The sequence below is a fragment of the Suncus etruscus genome, chromosome 9 (assembly GCF_024139225.1).
Source record: "Suncus etruscus isolate mSunEtr1 chromosome 9, mSunEtr1.pri.cur, whole genome shotgun sequence".
Lineage (NCBI taxonomy): Eukaryota > Metazoa > Chordata > Mammalia > Eulipotyphla > Soricidae > Suncus > Suncus etruscus.
In genome coordinates, this window is record NC_064856.1 from 100140159 (window position 1) to 100161834 (window position 21676).

Sequence of the window (21676 nt, forward strand, 5' to 3'; positions counted from 1 at the left end):
TAGGTCAATCAAAGAACTAAATAATAATGCACACACATGAACTGGACAAGAAAGTTTTTATTATCTCTTCTGGATTATAAAAAACTAAAACTATTTTTAAAAGACATAAATTACCTCTGGTGTATACTTGTACTCTATTTATGTACAAGCACGAATTCTACCTAGGAACTTACGATAAGTATATAGAGAAACAATTGAGGACCCAAAGTATACTAAATATTTTTAAGAAAATTAATTGATCACAGCCAGTTACAGATTTTTTGTTCTTCTTCGATCCCACTGTTTCACTTGACTTGAGGCAGGTCTGAGTGCATTGGTCTTTACAAATAATTACATATTTTTTAAGAAAATATATTTTTTCTTAACAACTCTTTGGTAAGTGCTTCTTTCACATCCTTATTTCTAAGACTGTAAATCATAGGATTCAGCATGGGGATCACCGTGGTATAAAACACAGCCACCATTTTCCCCTGTTCCACAGACTCCTTGGAGGGGGGTCGTAGGTACATGAAAAAAAGTGTGGCATAGAATATAGTGACAGCTGTGAGGTGGGAGCCACAGGTAGAAAAAGCCTTGCGCCGACTTTCTGTGGAACGAATCCTCAGGATAGCAGGGAAAATATAAAGGTAGGAAACCAGGATGATGAGGAGAGAAAAAGAAAGATTGCATCCAGCCACCACAAACATGGATGTCTCTTTATTGTAGGTGTCAGAACAAGCCAGTTTGATCAGGGGTGGGTCTGCACAATAGAAATGATTAATCTCATTGGGACCACAGAAGGCTAAATTATAAGTCCACATGGTCTCCATGAGGCCAGTTAATGCTCCATATACATAGGGTACTGTGATGAGTGATGTGCAAACACCCTTGGACATCTTACTGCCATAGAGCAGAGGGTTGCAGATGGCCATGTACCTATCAAAGGCCATCACGGCCAAGATGTAGATCTCCACATGGACCAAAGCAATAAAAAGGTAGCATTGCACCAGGCATGCAGGGTAGGAAATGGTTTTCTTCTTGGATAAGAAAATCTCCAGCATCTTCGGGGTGACATTCGTGGAGAAACACAGGTCCACAAAGGAGAGGTGACTCAGGAAGAAATACATGGGAGTGTGGAGTTTGGCGTTGACCTGGATGAGAACAATCATACCAAAGTTCCCTGCTATAGTCAACACGTAAATAGCCAGAAACAGCAGGAAGAGGATTATCTGTAGTTCCCTTCGGTTAGTTAGTCCCAGGAGAATAAATTCAGATACTGAAGTGAAGTTTCTTTTCATGATTTCCTGAATAGAAAATTTTAGATTCAGAATTTTAAATTAGAAAAGGAAAAAAATGAATAATTCCTTAGCACTTTCTTATTTCATATTTTTATTGTTTCCCCTCTGTATTATTTTCTTCCTATAACTATTTTGTGCAGGAGTCATTGGATATAGTGACTAAAAACAAAACAACAACAACAACAAAAACATGGTTTCAACACTAAATGTCAGAAATACTCTGAGTCACACTGGGTGTCTAGCCTTTGTTTATGATAATTGTCCTATACTTCTCTACTCTTATCTTACTTTTCATTTTACCATTTTCCACCTCGAGTTAGCTATCATATGTTATACATATGATAAATATCAGATAATTTTTTCATCCCAATTTTTTTATTCCTTTACAGTATTTTTTTGAAATATAAATACTCAGCACCTATAAATAAACTTATTAAATAACTGGATATGGAGAAACTAGAACTAGATGTGATTCTTTAATTCATCCCAATTTGTTTATTCTATTCCAATGTTTATGTTGGAACATGAATACTCATATATATATATATGAGTATATATATATACATATATATATGTGTGTGTGTGTGTGTGTATAAACTTACCTAATAACTAGAAATGTATAATCTGAAACCAGAAGTGGTTCTCCTAAATATAAAGAGAGCTTAAGCTCATGTCAGGTGCTTGGGAAAATAGCAATTCAAGGACATTTTATTTTCTTATGGTAAAATTTATTTTAAGGGATGTATAATCACACTTCTAAAATTCATGCAGTCTTATGAACAAATGTTTAGTCAATAAGATACAACAAATTAAAATAATTCCAGGTATTTTTGAGGGATATTGTGTTGTGAGATAAAAGATGTATCATATTTTATCTTTTCTAAAAAAATGATGTGCTTCAGCATGAACATTCTTAATTCTGAAGATAGATTGAAGAGCAATATTTTAGCTTGGAACCAGAAAATGGAATTTGATAGATCCTGACCTATAATCTCTATTTCATCAAGTGCACTTATTTATTGTTTATTTATTTACTATTATATCTATTGAGGAGAGTGAAATTACCACTGGTACTCAGAGTTTACACCTGATTCTGTGTGTGCTCAGGGTTTATCCTTGATCTGTGTTCAGGATCACTCCTGGCAATTCTATATTTAGTTTTGGGTACTGAACTGAAGAGAGAGAGCACAGCAGTAGGGCATTTGCCTTGCATGTGGCTGATCCAGGACTGACCTTGGTTTGATCCTCGGTGTCACCTATGGTCCCTCAAGCCAGGAGCTATTTCTGAGCACATAGCCAGGAGAAACCCCTGAGAATCACTGGGTGTGGCCCCAAAACCAAAAAATAAAAAAATGTCTATACAATGTAAACATCTTAACCCCTGGACAAACTCTCTAGCCCCAGATGCGTTTTGATGCTTGTTTTATTGAACTAGAATGAGTGTTTATGAATTAACACTTTAAAAATGAGGCAAATCTAAAGTTATCAAAACAACCAAAAATACCCTCTTTCTTCGTATACCTCAAACCAGATTTTCTACAACTGAAGATTAGATTCTCTCAGAGAAACTGACCGAAGAAAATGTGACATTTTTGTCCAAAATTCATATGAAATATTTTCCGTTCCTTTACTGTGTTCTGTCTCTGACAAGCTAGAAGATTGTGAATACTAAGTTATTCAGGATCATGTGGATGGATGAGTTATCAAGAAATATGTTGCACTGGTGAAGGGGGGTGCCCTTTTTGTGACTGAAACTCAACTACAGTCATGTTTGTAATCACAGTGTTTAAATAAAGTTATGAAAAACAACCACTGTACAATGCAGTGAATAGTAGGAAATAGAATGCAAATTAGTTACTTTCAAAGATGTGAAAGGGTATACCAGGGCTTTTGATTAAATTTAATTCTGCTTAATCTAACATATAGTAATTTGACTAACATAAGTAAGAAAAACAGATTTATACTTATAAATTATTTTCAAATAAATGAAGCCATGAAAAATAGGATAATCTACTTGTAATTTAATGCATAGTTTATGGGATTCATTCAGAAAGCTTCTGGATGACCACTATAAAATATTTAGAGATTTCTAAAAGTTTATTGAAGTTGATCTTAAATATTCTTAAGATTCATCTGATCTCAAAAGTCAATAAAATTAATCATTATTATCTCTATACCAGCTTGCATGTACTTAAAATACTACCATAGTCTATATCTACATGCTTATTCATGTTTTGACCTTGAAAAGAAACTTATTTTGGGCTATATTGCTGTGATCAGGGCTTATTCCAGGCTCTGCTCTCAGCGTTCTCTCAGACATTACAGAAGGACCATAAGTGGTGCTGGAGATCAAACCACGTCAACAAGATGCAGGGCAAGTGCTTTATCTGCTATACTAACTATCCAGTCCCAACCCTAATAAAACTTAAATATTGTTGTAATGATGTTAATTTTTGTATTACCATCTGCACATGAGGAATTTGAATTATCAGAAAAACGTTCACAGAAATACATATCTTGTCTGTACTATCAATAACATTCAAAGTCAACATTCTGTAATTTCAGAGCCTCCAACATTAAAAACTCTTCTAAAAATAACTAAAATAATTAACCCCTAAGAGATTAGGTTCCTAGGTTATATCATAACTTGAAATATTATATAATGCTGTTGTCAACCTCTTGAGCTTTGTAAAACTTGCATTAAAACTCCCTTCCTTTTATTCCATGGTATTTAAAAATATAAACCATGTAAGCACACATACCACAAATACACATATTGCACACAGTGAAACTCTATTAATGCGGGTGAAGATAATATAGCATTTGTTGCAAAGATAATAAAAATTATTTTAAACAGTGCACATCTTACTCGAAGCCTCCCACTAAACCACATAAGCTTTTCCACTGACTACCTTGCAGAATTTTATCCCAGTTTTATAATACACTCCTGGTTTCTTTCATACATAACCCAAGTTTGTTCCCTGCCACTGTCTTTCTCATCTCTATTTCTTCTCTTCCAATGACCTACGTAATTCATATTTCCTCTCCATATGTTTTTGAACATTCACCTTTCACTTTAATGTGTGTATGTAATTTCATGTCAGTTCTCAAGTGGAACAGATTGATATCTAGCTTACATATTTTAGTAGAGAAAACAAAAACGTAAGTTGTTTCTCTTTCAAATTTATAAAGCCCTAATTAATATCCTGCCTTCCTTAAAAGAGAATCTTCCAGGTATTCTGTATTTTTCAAATATACAGACACTATACCTGAAAATTGATCAGATCTAATAAGCTTAATCATTTTCTTCTTATAAAATAAACTTCCAGGTTTTAAAACTGAACTGGTTTTATTTGAAAAATTATGCTAAAACTATGCTACAAATTGCTCCTTAATTTTAAACAGCAAAATCTATCAGTTTCATTCTTACCTTCAACACAGTGTTGTTGCCTTTATTAGCTGGAAATTTAAAAAGTTATGGTCTATGCAACTGAGTGACAGTTTGTGAAATTTAAAAGGAGAATTCAATTTTTAAAAATTTATAGCATTTCCTTTCTCTGATGTTTACATCAGAAATAAAATTCTAAAACTAGGAACATTTGCTTTTTATATAATAAAATATAATTCTATGACTGCACTGATATATCGATTTGCTTACAGTGATTAAGTAAGAACTTGTATAAAAAGTGTCAAAATAATACTTCCATACTTTATAATTTAGAAAACAGGAAATAAAGAAGTAGAAAATTAAATGGGTCTTCAAAACCAAGGGAGAAAATCTTTGCTTGTATTTATAAGATAGATTTCTATTCCCTGGGGCATTAAAAGATTTGAAAGCAATTATTCTCCAAATTAAATGTACTTGAAAGTAGCTCAGGGAATTTTAGTTTGGAAGTGAAAAATGGCTTAATGTCTCTACTGTATTTTCTGTTTTGTCTTTCTTGTTACCTTACCTATTATTCCTTGTGTTGAAAGGAAAGAACAAGAAAAAGAAAAACATGAAGAATGAGATAAGAGAGGAAAGAAAGAAAGAAAGAAAGAAAGAAAGAAAGAAAGAAAGAAAGAAAGAAAGAAAGAAAGAAAGAAAGAAAGAAGAAAGAAAAAAGAAAGAAAGAAAGAAAGAAAGAAAGAAAGAGAAAGAAGAAAAGAGAAGAAAAGAAGAAAGAAAGAAAGAAAGAAAAAAAGAAAGAAAGAAAGAGAAAAAGAAAGAAGAAAGAAAGAAAGAATAAAAGAAAGAAAGAAAGAAAGAAAGAAAAAGAAAGAAAGAACAAAGAAAAAAAGATAGAAGATAGAAGAAAGAGAGCGAAAAAGAAAGAAAGAGAGAAAGAGAGAGAAAAAGAAAGAAAGAAAGAGAAAAAGAAACAAAGAAAGAAAGAAAGAAAGAAAGGAAAAGAAAGAAAGAAGAAAGAGAAAGAAGAGAAAAAGACAGAAAGAAAGAAAGAAAGAAAGAAAGAAAGAAAGAAGAAAGAAAGAAAGAAAGAAGAAAAAGAAAGAAAAGAAGAAAGAAAGAAAGAAAGAAGAAAGAGAGAAAGAAAGAAAAGAGAGAAAGAGAGAGAAAGAAAGAAAGAAAAGAAAGAAAGAAAGAAAGAAAGAAAGAAAGAAAGAAAGAAAGAAAGAAAGAAAGAAAAAAGAAGAGAAAGAAAGAAAGAGAAAGAAAGAAAGAAAAGAAAGAAAGAAAGAAAGAGAAAGAGAAAGAAAGAAAGGAAAGAAAGAAAGAAGAAAGTAAGTAAGAAAGGAAGAAAGAAAGAAGAAAGAAGGAAGGAAGGAAGGAAGGAAGAAGGAAAGGAAGAAAGAAGGAAAGGAAGGAAGGAAGGAAGAAGAAAGGAAGGAAGGAAGGAAGGAAGGAAGGAAGGAAGGAAGGAAGGAAGGAAGGAAGGAAGGAAGGAAGGAAGGAAGGAAGGAAGGATAGGAAGGAAGGGAAGGAGGGAGGAGGAGGAAGGAGGGAAGGGAGGGAGGGAAGGAGGAAGGAAGGAAAGAAGGGAGGGAGGGAGGGTGGAAAGAAGGGAGGGAGGGAGGGAGAGAGGGAGGGATGGAGGGAGGGAGGGAGGGAGGGAGGGAGGGAGGGAGGGAGGGGGGGAAGCGATATTCTAAAGAAGTTTTATTCATTTTTTCTAATCACTGGTAGGAAACATATTGTGTGTGTGTGTGTGTGTGTTGTTTGTTTGTTTTGGGGGGTGGTGTTTTTCAGGCCACACTCTGTGAGACTCAGTGTTACTCCCAGCTATTGCTCAAAAAATAGCTCCTAGGATCAAGGTCCGTCCTAGTCTAGCATGGGCAAGGCAGGTAGATGCCTTACTGCTTGGGCCACCACTCCAGCCCCAATGATAACTACTTTTTTTATGATATTTTTTATTTAAACACCTTGGTTACAAACATGATTGTGGTTGGGTTTCAGTCGTATAAGATGACACCCATGGAATCTATTATGCTGAGTGAAATAAGTCAGAGAGAAAGACAAAGACGGAGAATGGTCTCACTCATCTATGGGTTTTAAGAAAAATAAAAGACATGTCTCAACAATTTTCAGAGACAAAAGAGGAGAGGGCTGGACTTTATAGCTGACTTCATGAACCTCACCACAAAGAGTGATGAGTTTAGTTAGCGAAATGATACTACTTTTTAAAAATGTTGTTTAAGGGGCCAGAGCGGTGGCGTTAGTGGTGAGGCACGACAGACCGAGGTTCGATCCCCCTGCGTCCATGTAGTCCCCCAAACCAGTAGCGATTTTTGAGCCTATAGCAGCCAGGAGTAACCCCTGAGCATCACCGGGCACAGGGATTTATAAATTTATTCATGATTGAGTTTCAGTCATACAAATTTTTCCAATACCAATCCTTTTATCAATGTCCATTTCCCTCAATCACTAACCCCAATTTTACCCTCCACTCCTGAACCCTGCCTTGTGGCAGACCTTACGTGTCATTTAGGCACTGTAATTTCACAATACTGTTACTGACAGGATTTCATACATAACAATTTATCACCGCCTTTCAGCATTCTGTCCACCTCCATGGTAACCTCTTCCTTCCATCATTGGCCAAATGTTCCCTTCACTGTCTAGAAAAAGGAACTACTCACAAGTTTCATATTAAAGTCCAATTCTTATGTTCTTCATTTCACTGTCTGATTATTTACTATTCCCCTATGTTTTCATATTCCATATATGAGCACATTCTATCTTTCTGTCTCTCTCTGACTAACTTTACACAGCATGAAATTCTCCAGATTTATTGTTGTAGCAGAAAATTTCATGAATTCAACTTTTCTTAGAGCAAAGTAATATTCCATTGTGTATATACACCATAGTTTCTTTATCCAGAGATTTCTTTGGGTACACTTGAGTTATTTCAAGATTTTGTCTATTGTGAATAGTGCTGAAGTAAACATAATTCAGATGTCTTTTTCAGCTTAGCTTTATTAGACCTCTGAAATCATTTCAAGAAGGAGAATTTTGAGTCATATGAAAGTTCAATTTCTAGTTTTTAAGGTGTATCTATACTATTTTCCAAAAGGGTTAGAACAGTTGATATGTCCACCAATAGTGAATAAAAGTTCCTTTTTCCTGCATTCGCATCAACACAAGTTGTTTTTGTTCCTTTAAATGTCAGTCTGTCTGGTGGGAGGTCCTATCTTATTGTTTTCATTTTCATTTTCCTGATTATTAGTGACAAAACATTTTTACATATGCCTTTTGACAATTTGTTTATATTATTTAGGGATGTTTCTCTTCTCTCATTTTTGGTGGGTAGTGTTTTAACTTTTTTGTAAAATACTACAACCACTTTTTATCTTAGGTATTATCCTATTATCAGATGAATGGTTAGCAAATTTCTCAGTTTGGGGACTGTCTGTATTCTAATCATCATTTTCTTTCAGGTGCAGAAGCTTTTTTAACACAGTTTCTTTTGTTCACCTTTGTTTCCACTCACTTCACCAAAGGTATTATATCTTTAAAATATCTATATATCTTTAATATATCTATATAATATATATAGCTATATCTATAATAGCTTCTATAATACCTATATCTATTTCTATATATCTATAATCTATATAATCCATAGCTAGATCTATAATAGCTTCAATGCCATAGAGTTCTGTTTATGTTTTCCTTAATTTAGAACTTGCTACAAAGTTTTAATCATTAAAACAGTGTGTACTGAATAAGGATAGACTCAGATCAGAGACATAGAATTGAAAATCTGGAGAAATAACATTAAGTACATGGACATTTAATCTTTGATAAAGTGGTGATATGGGAAAATTGATTGACCCAGTACAAAAATATAAATTTAGAACAGAACCCTTTTAATATTATGCACAAAAAGCATATCAATATCAATATTAGAACTGAATCCATGTTAAATTGATGAAACCATAGGAAAACGCTCTACCTGTTATAGTTTCTTGTTGCAATAACACACGCTTTTAATTTCACCTTCTTTTTTTCCTTCATCTCCCAAATCGATGATGAGAGCCTCTAGAAGGATTCCACCCATTTTTGGAGTATTAGACTCTTACCCCAGTTTATATATCTTCTCTTTTTCCGGCAAAACCATGCAACTTGAACTAGCTAGTCCTGCCTACAGTTAGAGGGGGAGATAAGGGAGGCATCAAGACCAAACAGGTGCAAGACAACTAAGTAGTGGGTTGGATACAGAGGGGACCACATATTCTAGCCGCCCTGGGGGTGAGGGAAGAGGAAATGGGAGGTAGGACAAAAACGGAGGTGTAGGGAGGACAATTTTGTGATGGGAATCCCCCCTGATTTTATGTAAATATGTACCTAAAATGTTATTGTCAACAATATGTAAGACACTATGATCAAAATAAAAATTATATTAAAAAATTTACGAAAAATATATTATCAGTAAAATCACCACTGCTATTATACATAATATATACAAATAAAGAAATTATGGCTTCAAAGACAAATATTTCCACTAAAACACATAAAGCGACTATTCCTGACGTTTTATTCAGCCCTTTGAAACTTATTTTGCAAGATTTTATTCTGTTGTTCCAATCAGAATATACCACTTTTCAATAATTACAAGAAAAATCATGGTACTTTACAGAAGTTCATGATAAAAGAAAAATATGAGCCAATTGTTTTATTCATATAGTGAATATGGATATCAGGAATATGGATAAAATACATAGTAATACAACATAATTTTTCCTATTCTAATTTTTTCTCTAAATATATTTACAATTAAAAAAGGAGACCAATAAATATATAGAATGCACTACTTAAGTTTTTCTATCAATGATAAGGAGTTATAATTTCTATTAATTATAATGAGCTATCAATTATGAGAAGTTATAATTTTAGTGATAATTAAAGAGGTAATTTAAAGATAATTCAATACAGAGGCATTTTTAATAAAAAGTAAACAAGACTACCATATAGTACCCTCTGAAATTTAAATATGGTGTATAGTTTTAAATTAAATTTTATTTGGTCTCAGTAATTACAAAGTGGCAAGACTTTGTAATGATGATGTTCCTTTTAAACATTCCTGGAGAAAACAACTGTAATATTAAAGCAAGAAAGTCTATTCTATGTAACCACATATACAGGCAATGGTGCTGAAATGCATATAAATCATTTTAGACCTAATGTTGTAGCTGTAAGGAAAACAGGTAATGATGTGGAGATGATTGTCACAGGCAACTGCAGGAATGAAATATTGACTTAACAGAAATGGGAACCTGTTGGGTTGTTCAAAGGAATTTGTCAGTAGCATGACCTTTTTAAATAAAAAGTTAACCATAATATGTGGGATTGGTATATTGATGAACATGCAACATGAAGATGTGATTGAGAGAATTACTCTCAGAATTTCCACAAGAAAAATAATACAAATTATTAGCAATGTGACAAAAAAGACAAACTGCAACATTGGAAAACAGGTTGACCTTAGGAAGTTAAAATTCTTCTCTCTGAGTTGATTTAAGCTGAACATCTCCAGGTGAAATCTACTGTTTAAGGGGAAAAAAACAAAAAAAAAAAAACAAAAAGCAAATGACATAGGATTAATTTTATACATGAAATATACCACAAATTGTCTCAAATTTTTCTTGTTATCAGAACCTTATATAACCATTATCTATCCTATTTGTGAAAATTGTCTGTTAGTCTATGTATTTGCCATTGATATATACATTTAACACTGATTTATATCTTAAGAGAATAGAGCTTATAAAAAAACTAGTTGAAATATTATATCTGACCTTGTGACTTTTATATTAGCATAGAAAGCTGATGTTTTCAATAAATAATGAAATCAACAAGGGTTTTACTTCAAAAGGATAATGAGTGTACTAGAAATAAACAGCACAGAAAACTATAAAAGAAAACTTAGCTCCAAACAAGTGAGCTAATTATTTAAATACTGTTGTGTATATAAACATTTCAACGGGATTATTATGTTACTGACCCTACCCTGATCGGTGATTGTGCCCTAACCTAGGGTGTGACCTGGCATTCTGCTCCCACCCTAGGGTGGTATCTGATTCTGCTCCCACCATTGGGTGGTACCTGATTCTGGGGGGATAAAAGCAAGGGTTTGTGGAAGGCGAGGGACTTTTTGGCTGGAACTGATGCTGAGGCTTTTGGCTTCAGTCTTGTCCTTCAAATAAAGCTGATATTTTCACAAGCCTGACTATCTGCTAGCCTTTTACCCATCGCTTCACCTCAGAACCGCCGGATGAACAGGGTGTCAGACGCGTGCTCCGAGCTTGAGGGGAAAGACCTCATCCTCCATTCCTCCATCAGTCAACCCCATAAAGGGCTAACTTGCAACAAATAGAATTGATTTGTATTGAGTAAATGTTATGTAGTTGGTACTGGATTAGTACTTTCCACATCAATGGAAATTTCAATCAATCTTCCTATGAGAAATTACTGCACAATTATAATTGGGCATTATCCTTTCTGCAGGCTTTACAATCAGAAAAACAACAAAATACACATGTCAGTTGCTTTATGCCACAAAAACACAACTCCTATGGATCTGTATTTTCCAACATTTTTCTGACTGTGGTCATCTTAGTATAACCTGGGGTCAACATTATGGTCTTGGTTAAGACCATATACTGCAAGAGATAGCGGGTAAAAGGCCAGTTAGAAGTTATGAGCATTTTCAGCTGACTAAGATTTGCATTCTAAACCATTTCATTTTTCAAAGGAGATTTACTATTCCTCAGTATTGTAGAAAACAGGCAGAAAGATAGAACTACATGCTCATTAAATCTATGTCTACAATTTGTTTTCTTATATTAATTCAGGTGATGAATAATCAACTAAAGACCTGACTATAAAGCTCATAGTATTGAACATGTTGAATTTGACTATACATTATAAAACAATATTTCTTCATAGTTCATTATATACTTCAGTGTACATGCAGCTGTAAAATAGACAATCATCAACACTTTAAAGACAGGTTTGTTTGTTGCATGTTTATTTCCTTTAATAAAAATGAATGGAAATATACTTCAGTAAGAAAAATACAAATGTGGAAAGCATGTACTTGAATCTCTCTTCTCAGCCATGAGATATTTTTGTGAATTTTTATTTTTAGTTTGGAGGCCATACCTGACTGTGCTCAGCTCTTACTCCTGGTTTTGTATTCAGGGTTCACTACTAGCAGGCTCAGGGCTATTTGGGGTGCAGAGGATTGAATTTGGGTCAGCCAGATTTAAGAAAAACGCCTTATCGGCTGTACAATCACTTCAGCCTCCTCAGTTTAGTATTTGTTCATTAATTAATCACTGGCTTTCTGTTCTTTTCCTATTTTAAGTGGGAATACTGATGAAAATCATAATATTGGAGCAGATGGATTAAATAGAATGATATATTAAATACTACATGTTGAATGAGATATATTGAAACATGCTGGGCTGCATTAGGCATTACACTTAATTTCTGTTTCCTTCTGTGTATATGTAAGTGTGGAAGTTGAATTGTGATGTGATACACTCCAAATATGTCAGAAAAGGATGAGCAATGGATACAAATGGTATATTTACACCATCACTGTTTCCTACAACATCTGCCTATATTATAAATTATTGAGAAAAGTTTTTTAGGTGTAGTATTTAAAATAATATTCTTTTAAATAAGTAAGAAGTAAAACAAAACATATTGTAATAACTATTATTCCTTGTGGAAGTACACAGTTATTCATTATATACATTTTCTTCAATCTTTATGCTATCATCACATGATTTATTTTACAAAGATTATAGACTCCAACACAATTAACTTGAGAGCAGGATTTAGAAAACTGTTTTAAAAATCATTCATAAGACTCTCATTAATAAGGAAGTGCTTAATTAGCATGTCTTGATCTATAAATTAACATAAAACAAAAAGCCTTTATAACCATATATGAGCACATATTGATTATTTGCCTCATTTCGTACAATATGAATTAAAAATAGCCTGATGGTTTAATTTCAGTCATGTGTCCTCTAATGAAATTCACATTTTATATTAAGCATGTGTACAGAGGGACATACATGTAGGTTTTAGATAATTGATATTTATCAGAAATAACAAAATCAAATTTAATTATCTATTTCTGAATAGATCTGTTGGCATGTATATTTCTTGTTATTTGTTAATCAGTTTAAATAAATCATTTTACAGGTAATAAAAATAAAATTTATTAACTTTTGAAGTGTAGATACTTTTTTCTTTTTTTTTATTTGTTTATTGGTCATCCCATGATTTTCAGGGCTTACTTTTGGCTTACTATTAAAGTATCAATTCTGGTGGATTCAGAGGACCATAGGGGATGCAAGAGATTAAACCTGGATTGGCCAAGAGCAAGGCAAGTGTCCTAGGTTCATTTATTTTTTATTCTGAATTTTTATGGAAGTTGTATGGTTTCAACATATGTGAATAAAATGTAGGATCTGATATCAAAACAAAATAGAATAATATGGTGACTAGTTTTTTATAACTTAATATAAATGTGCTTAGTAATATATTTCAACAGATTTTAGTATAATCCTACAAACAAATATTAAAAATTTTGAGAAAATTTTTCTCTAAAAATATCTGTTTTCAATTTGGCTTTCAACAGAGATATAAGTAAATCTATTATAAAAAGATTAAAAAAATTCTGATATAACATCAATTTTATAAATTGATTTATTTTAATAGGATTTAGTAAATCCTATAAAAACATTGAAAAATAAGCTAAAGGAACTATGAAGTGCAATGGAGAAATTAATCAATTGATGCAGGGACTAAATACAATCTGTGAACCTGTCTTGGTTATGAAAATAATTTTTTTGTTTGTTTTTGAGGCCACACCCATTTGATGCTCAGGGGTTACTCCTGGCTAAGCACTCAGAAATTGCCCCTGACTTGGGGGGACCATATGGGAGCCAGGAATTGAACCGGGTCCTTCCTTGGCTAGCACTTGCAAGGCAGACACCTTACCTCTAGAGCCACCTCACCAGCCCCGAATTTTTATGATAGCAAATAGGTTCTAGGATATTTATTATTTTTTTACACAAAACGTTTATTTTTTTCACAGTAATATTTAAGGCACATAGTGACGATGAATGAGGGGCATTCCCAGTGTTGTCCTCCCTCCATCCCTGTTCCCAGAATACACCCCATATCTCCCTCCTTTACCCCCATAACGCTAGTGGAACTGTTCCCCATTTGTACATCTTGTTGTAGATTGGTTATCGATTCTATTGTCATTGACTTTGGATCTGGTATTCAAGACTGATCATTTTTTATTTCCACCAAATGAACATATGACTGTCTGGTCTTGGTACCATGGGAGGAAGAACAAAAAAAAAGGCAAACAAAAAAGAGAAAAACTAGAAGTCTAGGTGTTATAAATATCCATTTAGAAGGAAGGAAAAAAGAAGGAGGTAACAAAACAAAATACAACAGAAACAAAAAACTATAAGGGAGTAACAAAAAAAGAACAAAAAATAAATAAAAAAAGAATACCAAAAACCAAAACCATCAAGTACAGAAAAAAGACCAGAAACTTCTTTAAAAGATCTTTTTTTCTTTTCTTCTTCTTCTTCTTCTTCTTCTTCTTCTTCTTCTTCTTCTTCTTCTTCTTCTTCTTCTTCTTCTTCTTCTTCTTCTTCTTCTTCTTCTTCTTCTTCTTCTTCTTCTTCTTCTTCTTCTTCCTCTTGTTCTTCTTTTTCTTCTTCTCCTCCTCCTCCTTCTTCTTCTCTTTCTTCTCCTCCTCCTCCTCCTCCTCCCCCCTTTATTTTTGCACGGGCAAAGTAAATATTGGGGAAATTAGAACAGGAATTCCCTTGGCCTAAGAGATACAGTTTTTCTCCTCCCTTGAAACATACTGCCATGGGAACAACTACAGGCTTCATACTCACTCATTTACATACCACAAGGTCTTTTTATCATGCCGGGAAACTTTCCACTCAGATGTGGCTGATGACATCCCGCCTCTGTAGCTGGAGCTCTTGTTATTTGCATAGGTAATAGCGTGAATGTTAGGAGAGAGTTTTTCTTTATGATTCTAGGAGTTTTGTTTCATTACTGTTGTTGTAATCAGTTTCCTGAAATTAGTGGTCTTGGTTTTTATTCAAATCCTAGGACAGAGCCTAGGGCATAGCTTTTCAGCATGGTTCTAGAATTTCTGCTCAGTTGCAGTTGTCAAAGTCAGACCTCTAGGATTAGAGATCTTGGTTTTTGTACAAATTCTAGGCCGAGGCCGAGGCTAAGGACTTCCTCATTGATCTCTCAATAGGTTCTGTCTAGACCATGTTTGTTAAATTTAGTCTTCTGTAAATAGTAATTTTAGCTTTTGCTTAGGGCAAAGGATGACATGTCTCCCAATTGTATCATACCTTTAGGTGGTAAGATAGGGCAGTCCTCTCTTAGCTCAAGTTGTTGCCGTTTCCTCATGTCAGGATATCATGTTAAAACTGGACTAAAGTTGGTGCCCGGACGGCATTCGGATTTTCCCTGGGAGGAGTTTTGTTCCTGGTGCTGTTGCTGGAACCCATTCCAGTTCTAGGATCTGGGGTTCTTGATTGGACAGTCGCTGTCCAAAAGCATAGAATCTAATTTGGGTCGACATGACACAAACTCAAGGTGGGAGTCAACTCTGCATTATAAAAAGTATGGGTTCTTATCCCTAATAGATAAGAGCTTGTTTTTGTGCATAGTATTTACCTTTATTTAGAGTGCCTATGCAAAATAGTATGGTGACATATTATATTGCAGGTGGATTTGGAGGTAAGAATGATAGTCTGAACAATTGCTTTGCCCTAGTTTTGACCCGAGCTTTTATAGGATATTCGTTATGCTTGCCCCTATAACATAGTTCTAGGAGTTATGGATATATCTGATTGAAGACAATACCCACAAGTTGAAAGAAGTATGTAGAAGTCATGCATGAACAAGAGGAGCTCTAATTAATTCTTCTAGAGGTAATAGCAGATCTCATCAACAGTTGTGGTCATATGGTCTAAATCAATGTTTCTCAACAAAAACAATATGGCTCCCTATGGATGCCCAGAATATTCCAAGGGGGTCACTGAAAAATTCATATTAATTGGGGCTTTATATGAGACTAGTGGGTCAACCAATAGTATAGGGGACTTCCACCAAATGAAAATAAGATCAGAAGTGGGCCACTATCAGAAAAAGATAGAAAACACTGGTGTAACCATGGCATAAACTTGCATAGTACGTGCTGCATAATAGAAAACACTAAAAAATGTAATTATGCAGATTATGTAAATGAGTAAATTTTGTATTTGTGTAAATATGTAAATTTATGCATTTCCTTATAAATATATTACATTTTCAAAATATATAGAAATCAATAGTGAGGTATTTGAAAATGAAAATGGGAGATAAGTGAGAAACAGTAGAACATGTATTTATACATGTTTATACTCTATTAGAAACTTCATACTCTATTACTTTATACTCTATTAGAAAATGAATATTTTAATCTAGGATTATGTGTTTTTATTATATAAAAGTAAATGTGTATAAATGAAAAGTGCATAAAGATAATTATTCCTTTATATACAACTTTCACACTCCAACTGTATTTTTACTTGACGTTTAAAACTACTAGTGTTCTATTCTTTTGTCTTTTAAATTTTGTTCTTAGTTGACTCTTATAAATGTAGTTAAAGTATGACCCAGTTCTTCTCATAAAATATTTTTTATTAAAATGTTGAAAGATAAACTGGTTTCACTTTGAAAGTACATTTCTTCTGATCAGTTTCCGAAAAGCTTGCTTCACATCCTTGTTCCTCAGGCTATAAATGATAGGATTCAGCATAGGACTGACAAAAGTGTAGAAGACAGCAATGATTTTGGACTGTTCCACTGACTTGTCCGTGGGAGGCCTAACATACATGCAGAACAAGGTGCCATAAAACACAGTCACTGCCACCAGATGGGACCCACAGGTGGAAAAGGCTTTGCGCCTGCCTTCAGCAGAACGCATCCTCAGAATTGCAATGAGAATGAAGAGGTAGGATATGAGAATAATGAGGAGGGAATTGGAAAGGTTAAATCCTGCGACTACAAACATGGAGGTTTCCTTAATGAAAGTGTCAGAGCAGGAGAGTCGAATGAGGGGTGGATCAGCACAGTAGAAGTGATTAATGACATTGGAGTCACAGAAGGTCAAGCGGTAGGTCCACATGGTTTCCATCAGGCCGCTAAGGAACCCATAAATGTATGGGCCTGCAATTAGACGAATACAGAGCCCTGTGGACATCTTACTACTATATAGCAAAGGGTTACAGATAGCCACATACCTATCATAAGCCATTACAGCTAGCATGTAATATTCAGTAATCACCATGGCAATGAAAAAATAACACTGGACTAAACAAGCAGCATAGGAAATGGTTTTCTTCTCCGATAAGAAGTTCACCAACATCTTGGGCGTCACATTCGTGGAATAACACAAATCCAAACAGGATAAACTGGCAAGAAAGAAGTACATGGGGGTATGGAGACGGGAATCTATCCTTATCAATACCAACATCCCCAAGTTCCCCCCAACAGTGATTATATATATCATCAGGAACAACACAAAGAGAATGGGCTGCAGCTCTGGTCGATCCGTTAATCCCAAGAGAATAAATTCAGTCACCAGAGTGGAATTTCTTCGAATCATTTTCTTAGATGCCAGCATGGTTCACTTAGATGAACTAAAACAAAGAAGTGAATGAGAACGCCACCAAATGATTTTTCTCTCCTTCACTTTTCCTTTTGTTCTTCACTCTCATTCATTTTCATGTAAGCTATTTATTAATTAGAACTTAAGAAGTAGGAGTTAATTCTTTTCAAAAGGTCCAAAATAATTGAGTATATAATTTTCAGATTATTCTTAATGAGAATACCTTTGCCACCAATTTCTCTTCGAGTATGGGAATATTATACAGTTTGATATTAAATAATGTGAACCAATAAGAACCTTTATCACTTTCTATAAAGTTGGGTCCATCAATTGGATATTGATCCCAGGACTGATTCTAGACAATATGCCAATATTTTCCAAAGCGCTTTTATATTCATTAGTAGTTTCTATATGCATAGACAGAAATCCAACCCTTGAGAACTTCGAACCATTATCTGTTGTAATAAGCTAATACCAAATTATAGTTTTTTGAAGAAAATTAGAATTTTCTTTATTGCTATAATGCTGTCACCAAAAGTGTGGAAGATTGTGGTATCTCTATTTAAATAATCAAATTATATATATATATATATATATATATACATATATATATGTGTGTGTTTGTGTGTATATGTTTGAATTACAGTGTAATACTTAGAATAACAGATTATATAAAATAAATCACCTTATACAATGAAGGTGAATATATGAAGGAATTATAATGAAGGAAGTATAGATAAAACCTAACTCCCTTATAAAAATTAGAATTTAGACAGGTTAGTACACCTTAGCTACCTTATTAGTGCTTCCAATGATATGGTTATTTCAGTAAGAAAGTTTGTATTGGAGAGCATAAAAGCCGGCTATCCTTTGCAAAAGCTGGCTCCCTGTGTGTGACACCAGGCGGGGAAAATCCGCAAAAGTACACCGGCCCAGTGGGGCTCAGCTGTGAAAGACTGTGAGTGTGACCTGTCTATGTCTGTCTACTGTCCTCTTGCGTGAAACTCTTGCGAGTGGGGCAAAAAGAGGCTCAGAGGAGCACGGCCGCTCCGCTTCGCTACGCGGCCGTGCACTCTTTCTAAGGAAAGAACTCCATTGCAACAAGAAGGAAAAATCACACTAAGAACGGCGCTATATCACAGAAGCAAACATTTCTCTCTGGACTGTCTTCTCTGTTACATGCTCGGGCCTAAGATTTGACCCAGTGTGAGGCTTCATCCACGGAGGACTCCCCTCCCTTAGAGGCAAGTCAGCCCATCCAGAAAGGGAGGAGCCAGAGGAGTGTGCTGCCTACATCATATAGACAATGAATACCACTACAACACGTAGAAAAACCCACAATACAAATGTGACAATGGGGAAACAGCGCAGGCCAGCATCAGACATAGAGAATGAAGATGACAATTCTGAGGACCAGATAATGACTGAACAACTAATCAACCTCTCAGATAAGGACTTTAGACTAGCAATATGGAAGGTGCTCAACAGACTCCAAGAAACCATGGATCGAGTTGAACAGAACACTAATAAGAACCAAGAAAATATGAAGGCAGAAATGACAAAACTCCAAACTGAAATAACATGTCAACTAACAGGCCTGAAAAACTCAGTAAACGAAGTGAATGACAAAATGGATAAGCTCTGGGACAGGGTATCAGAAGCTGAGAATAGACTTGGTGCTGTGGAAGATGAGATACATAACAATTCCATACAGCAGGAGAGATTGGACAAAAAACTTAAAGCAAATGAGCAGACAATGGAAAAATTAGTCAAAGAATGGGAACAGACGAAAATAGAAGTCTATGATAAGATCAACAGAAACAACTTAAGAATCATTGGAGTCCCAGAGACCCAGGAAGAAAATTTCCAGGAAGAATCAATGGTCAAGAACATCATTAAAGAGAAACTTCCAGAGCTAAAGAATATATGTGATCAAATCCTGCATGCCCGAAGAGTACCAACCAAAAGAGACCCCAGAAAAACCACCCCAAGACACATCCTAGTCACAATGACAAATCCCACAGATAGAGACAGAATTCTGAAAACAGCAAGATCAAAAGGGGAAATCATGTTCAAGCAAGCTTCCCTGAGATTTACAGCAGACCTGTCACCAGAAACGCTCAATGCCAGAAAGCAGTGGTGGGATATTGTGACAAGACTGAATGAAATGAATGCTTCACCCAGAATACTATACCCAGCAAAACTCACTTTCCGGTTTGATGGAAGAATACATGGTTTCACAGACAAAAAACAGCTCAGAAACTTCACAGACACAAAACCAGTCTTAAGAGAAAAACTGAAAGACCTAATCTAAGACAAGACTACCCAAAAGACACACCAAATTTTGAAATAAAGATGGCGTTAAATCCCAGGACAATTCTTTCTCTCAACGTCAATGGACTAAATGCACCAGTTAAGAGACACAGAGTGGCTAAATGGATCAAAAAACTCAATCCAACCTTCTGCTGCCTACAAGAAACGCACCTGAATAGTCAGAACAAACATAGACTCAAAATAAAAGGCTGGAGAAAAGTTATCCAAGCAAACAACACCCATAAAAAAGCTGGAGTGGCCATACTAATATCAGATAATGCAAACTTTATACTCAGGAAGGTTGTAAGGGACAAAGATGGACATTTTATATTAATCAAGGGGTACGTAGAGCAGGAAGAATTCACTCTCCTAAACATATATGCACCGAATGAGGGGCCAGCAAAATATTTAATACAACTGCTGACAAATCTGAAAAATAATATCAACAACAACACAATAATTGTGGGGGACCTAAACACGGCTTTGTCAACACTGGACAGGTCAACCAGACTGAAACCCAACAAGAATATACTAGACCTGAGGAGAGAAATGGAAGAAAGAGGCCTAGTGGATATATATAGGACACTCCATCCCCAGAAACCTGGATACACATTCTTCTCCAATGTACATGGGACATTCTCCAGGATAGACTACATGCTGGCACATAAAACATACCTCCATAAGATCAAGAGGATAGAAATTTTGCAGATTACCTTCGCTGACCACAAGGCTCTGAAATTATTTGTGAACTCCAAAGGGACTCAGAAGAAACACTTTAACACCTGGAAGTTAAACAGCCTCATGCTCAATAACCAGTGGGTCCGAGATGAAATCAAGGAGGAAATAAAAAGGTTCCTGGAAACAAATGACAATAAAGACACAAACTCTCAGAACTTATGGGACACAGCAAAAGCAGTACTGAGAGGAAAATTTATAGCTTTGCAAGCACACATCAGGAAGGAAGAAGGAGCTTACCTGAGTAGCTTAATGACACAGCTAATAGAACTAGAAAATGCTCAACAAAAGGACCCAAGAACAGGAAGACAGAAGGAAATAACAAAGCTGAGAGCAGAAATCAACGAAGTGGAAACTCAAAAAACAATCCGAAAGATCAACGAAAGCAGAAGTTGGTTCTTTGAAAAAATAAACAAGATTGATAGACCACTGGCAAACCTAACAAAGAAAGAGAGAGAGAGAAACTTGATAACTCGTATCAGGAATGAAAAAGGAGAGATCACTACTGATATGACAGAGATTCAAAGGGTAATCAGAAACTACTTTGAAAAACTCTATGCCACTAAAAATGAGAACCTGGAAGAAATGGATAAATTCTTGGACTCTTATAATCTTCCACGGTTGAAGGAAGAGGATGTAGCATATCTAAACACCCCCATCACCATTGATGAAATTAAAACAGTAATCAAATGTCTGCCGAAAAACAAAAGCCCAGGTCCAGATGGATTCACTAATGAATTCTATCAAACTTTCCAAGAGGAACTACTGCCAATCTTGGCAAGACTCTTTCATGAAATTGAACAAACAGAAACACTTCCAAATAGCTTTTATGAAGCCAACATCACCTTGATACCTAAACCAGACAGAGACGCTACCAAAAAAGAAAATTACAGACCAATATCACTGATGAATGCAGATGCAAAGATCCTCAACAAAATCCTGGCAAATAGGATTCAATGCCTCATTAAGAAGATCATCCACTACGATCAAGTAGGTTTCATCCCAGGAATGCAAGGCTGGTTTAACATCCGTAAATCTATCAACATAATACACAACATCAATAACAAGAAAAATAAAAACCACATGATCATATCAATAGATGCAGAGAAAGCATTTGATAAGGTCCAACACCCATTCTTGATCAAAACTCTCAGCAAGATGGGAATGGAGGGAACCTTTCTCAAT

At 35.0% G+C, this 21676-nt stretch overlaps 2 protein-coding genes across 2 annotated transcripts; both read right to left on the reverse strand.

Moving 5' to 3' along the window:
• Nucleotides 1–341: 341 nt before the first annotated feature.
• On the reverse strand, nt 342–1280 carry LOC126018697 (olfactory receptor 5M8). The gene has a single exon (XM_049780796.1). It carries the CDS (start codon nt 1275–1277, stop codon nt 342–344), a length of 936 nt encoding a protein of 311 aa, XP_049636753.1. The 5' UTR covers nt 1278–1280.
• A 15221-nt stretch (nt 1281–16501) lies between these two features.
• On the reverse strand, nt 16502–17458 carry LOC126017708 (olfactory receptor 1030). Its single transcript, XM_049779760.1, has one exon. The coding sequence runs from the start codon at nt 17456–17458 to the stop codon at nt 16502–16504; it is 957 nt and encodes a 318-aa protein (XP_049635717.1).
• Between the last annotated feature and the right edge of the window lie 4218 nt (nt 17459–21676).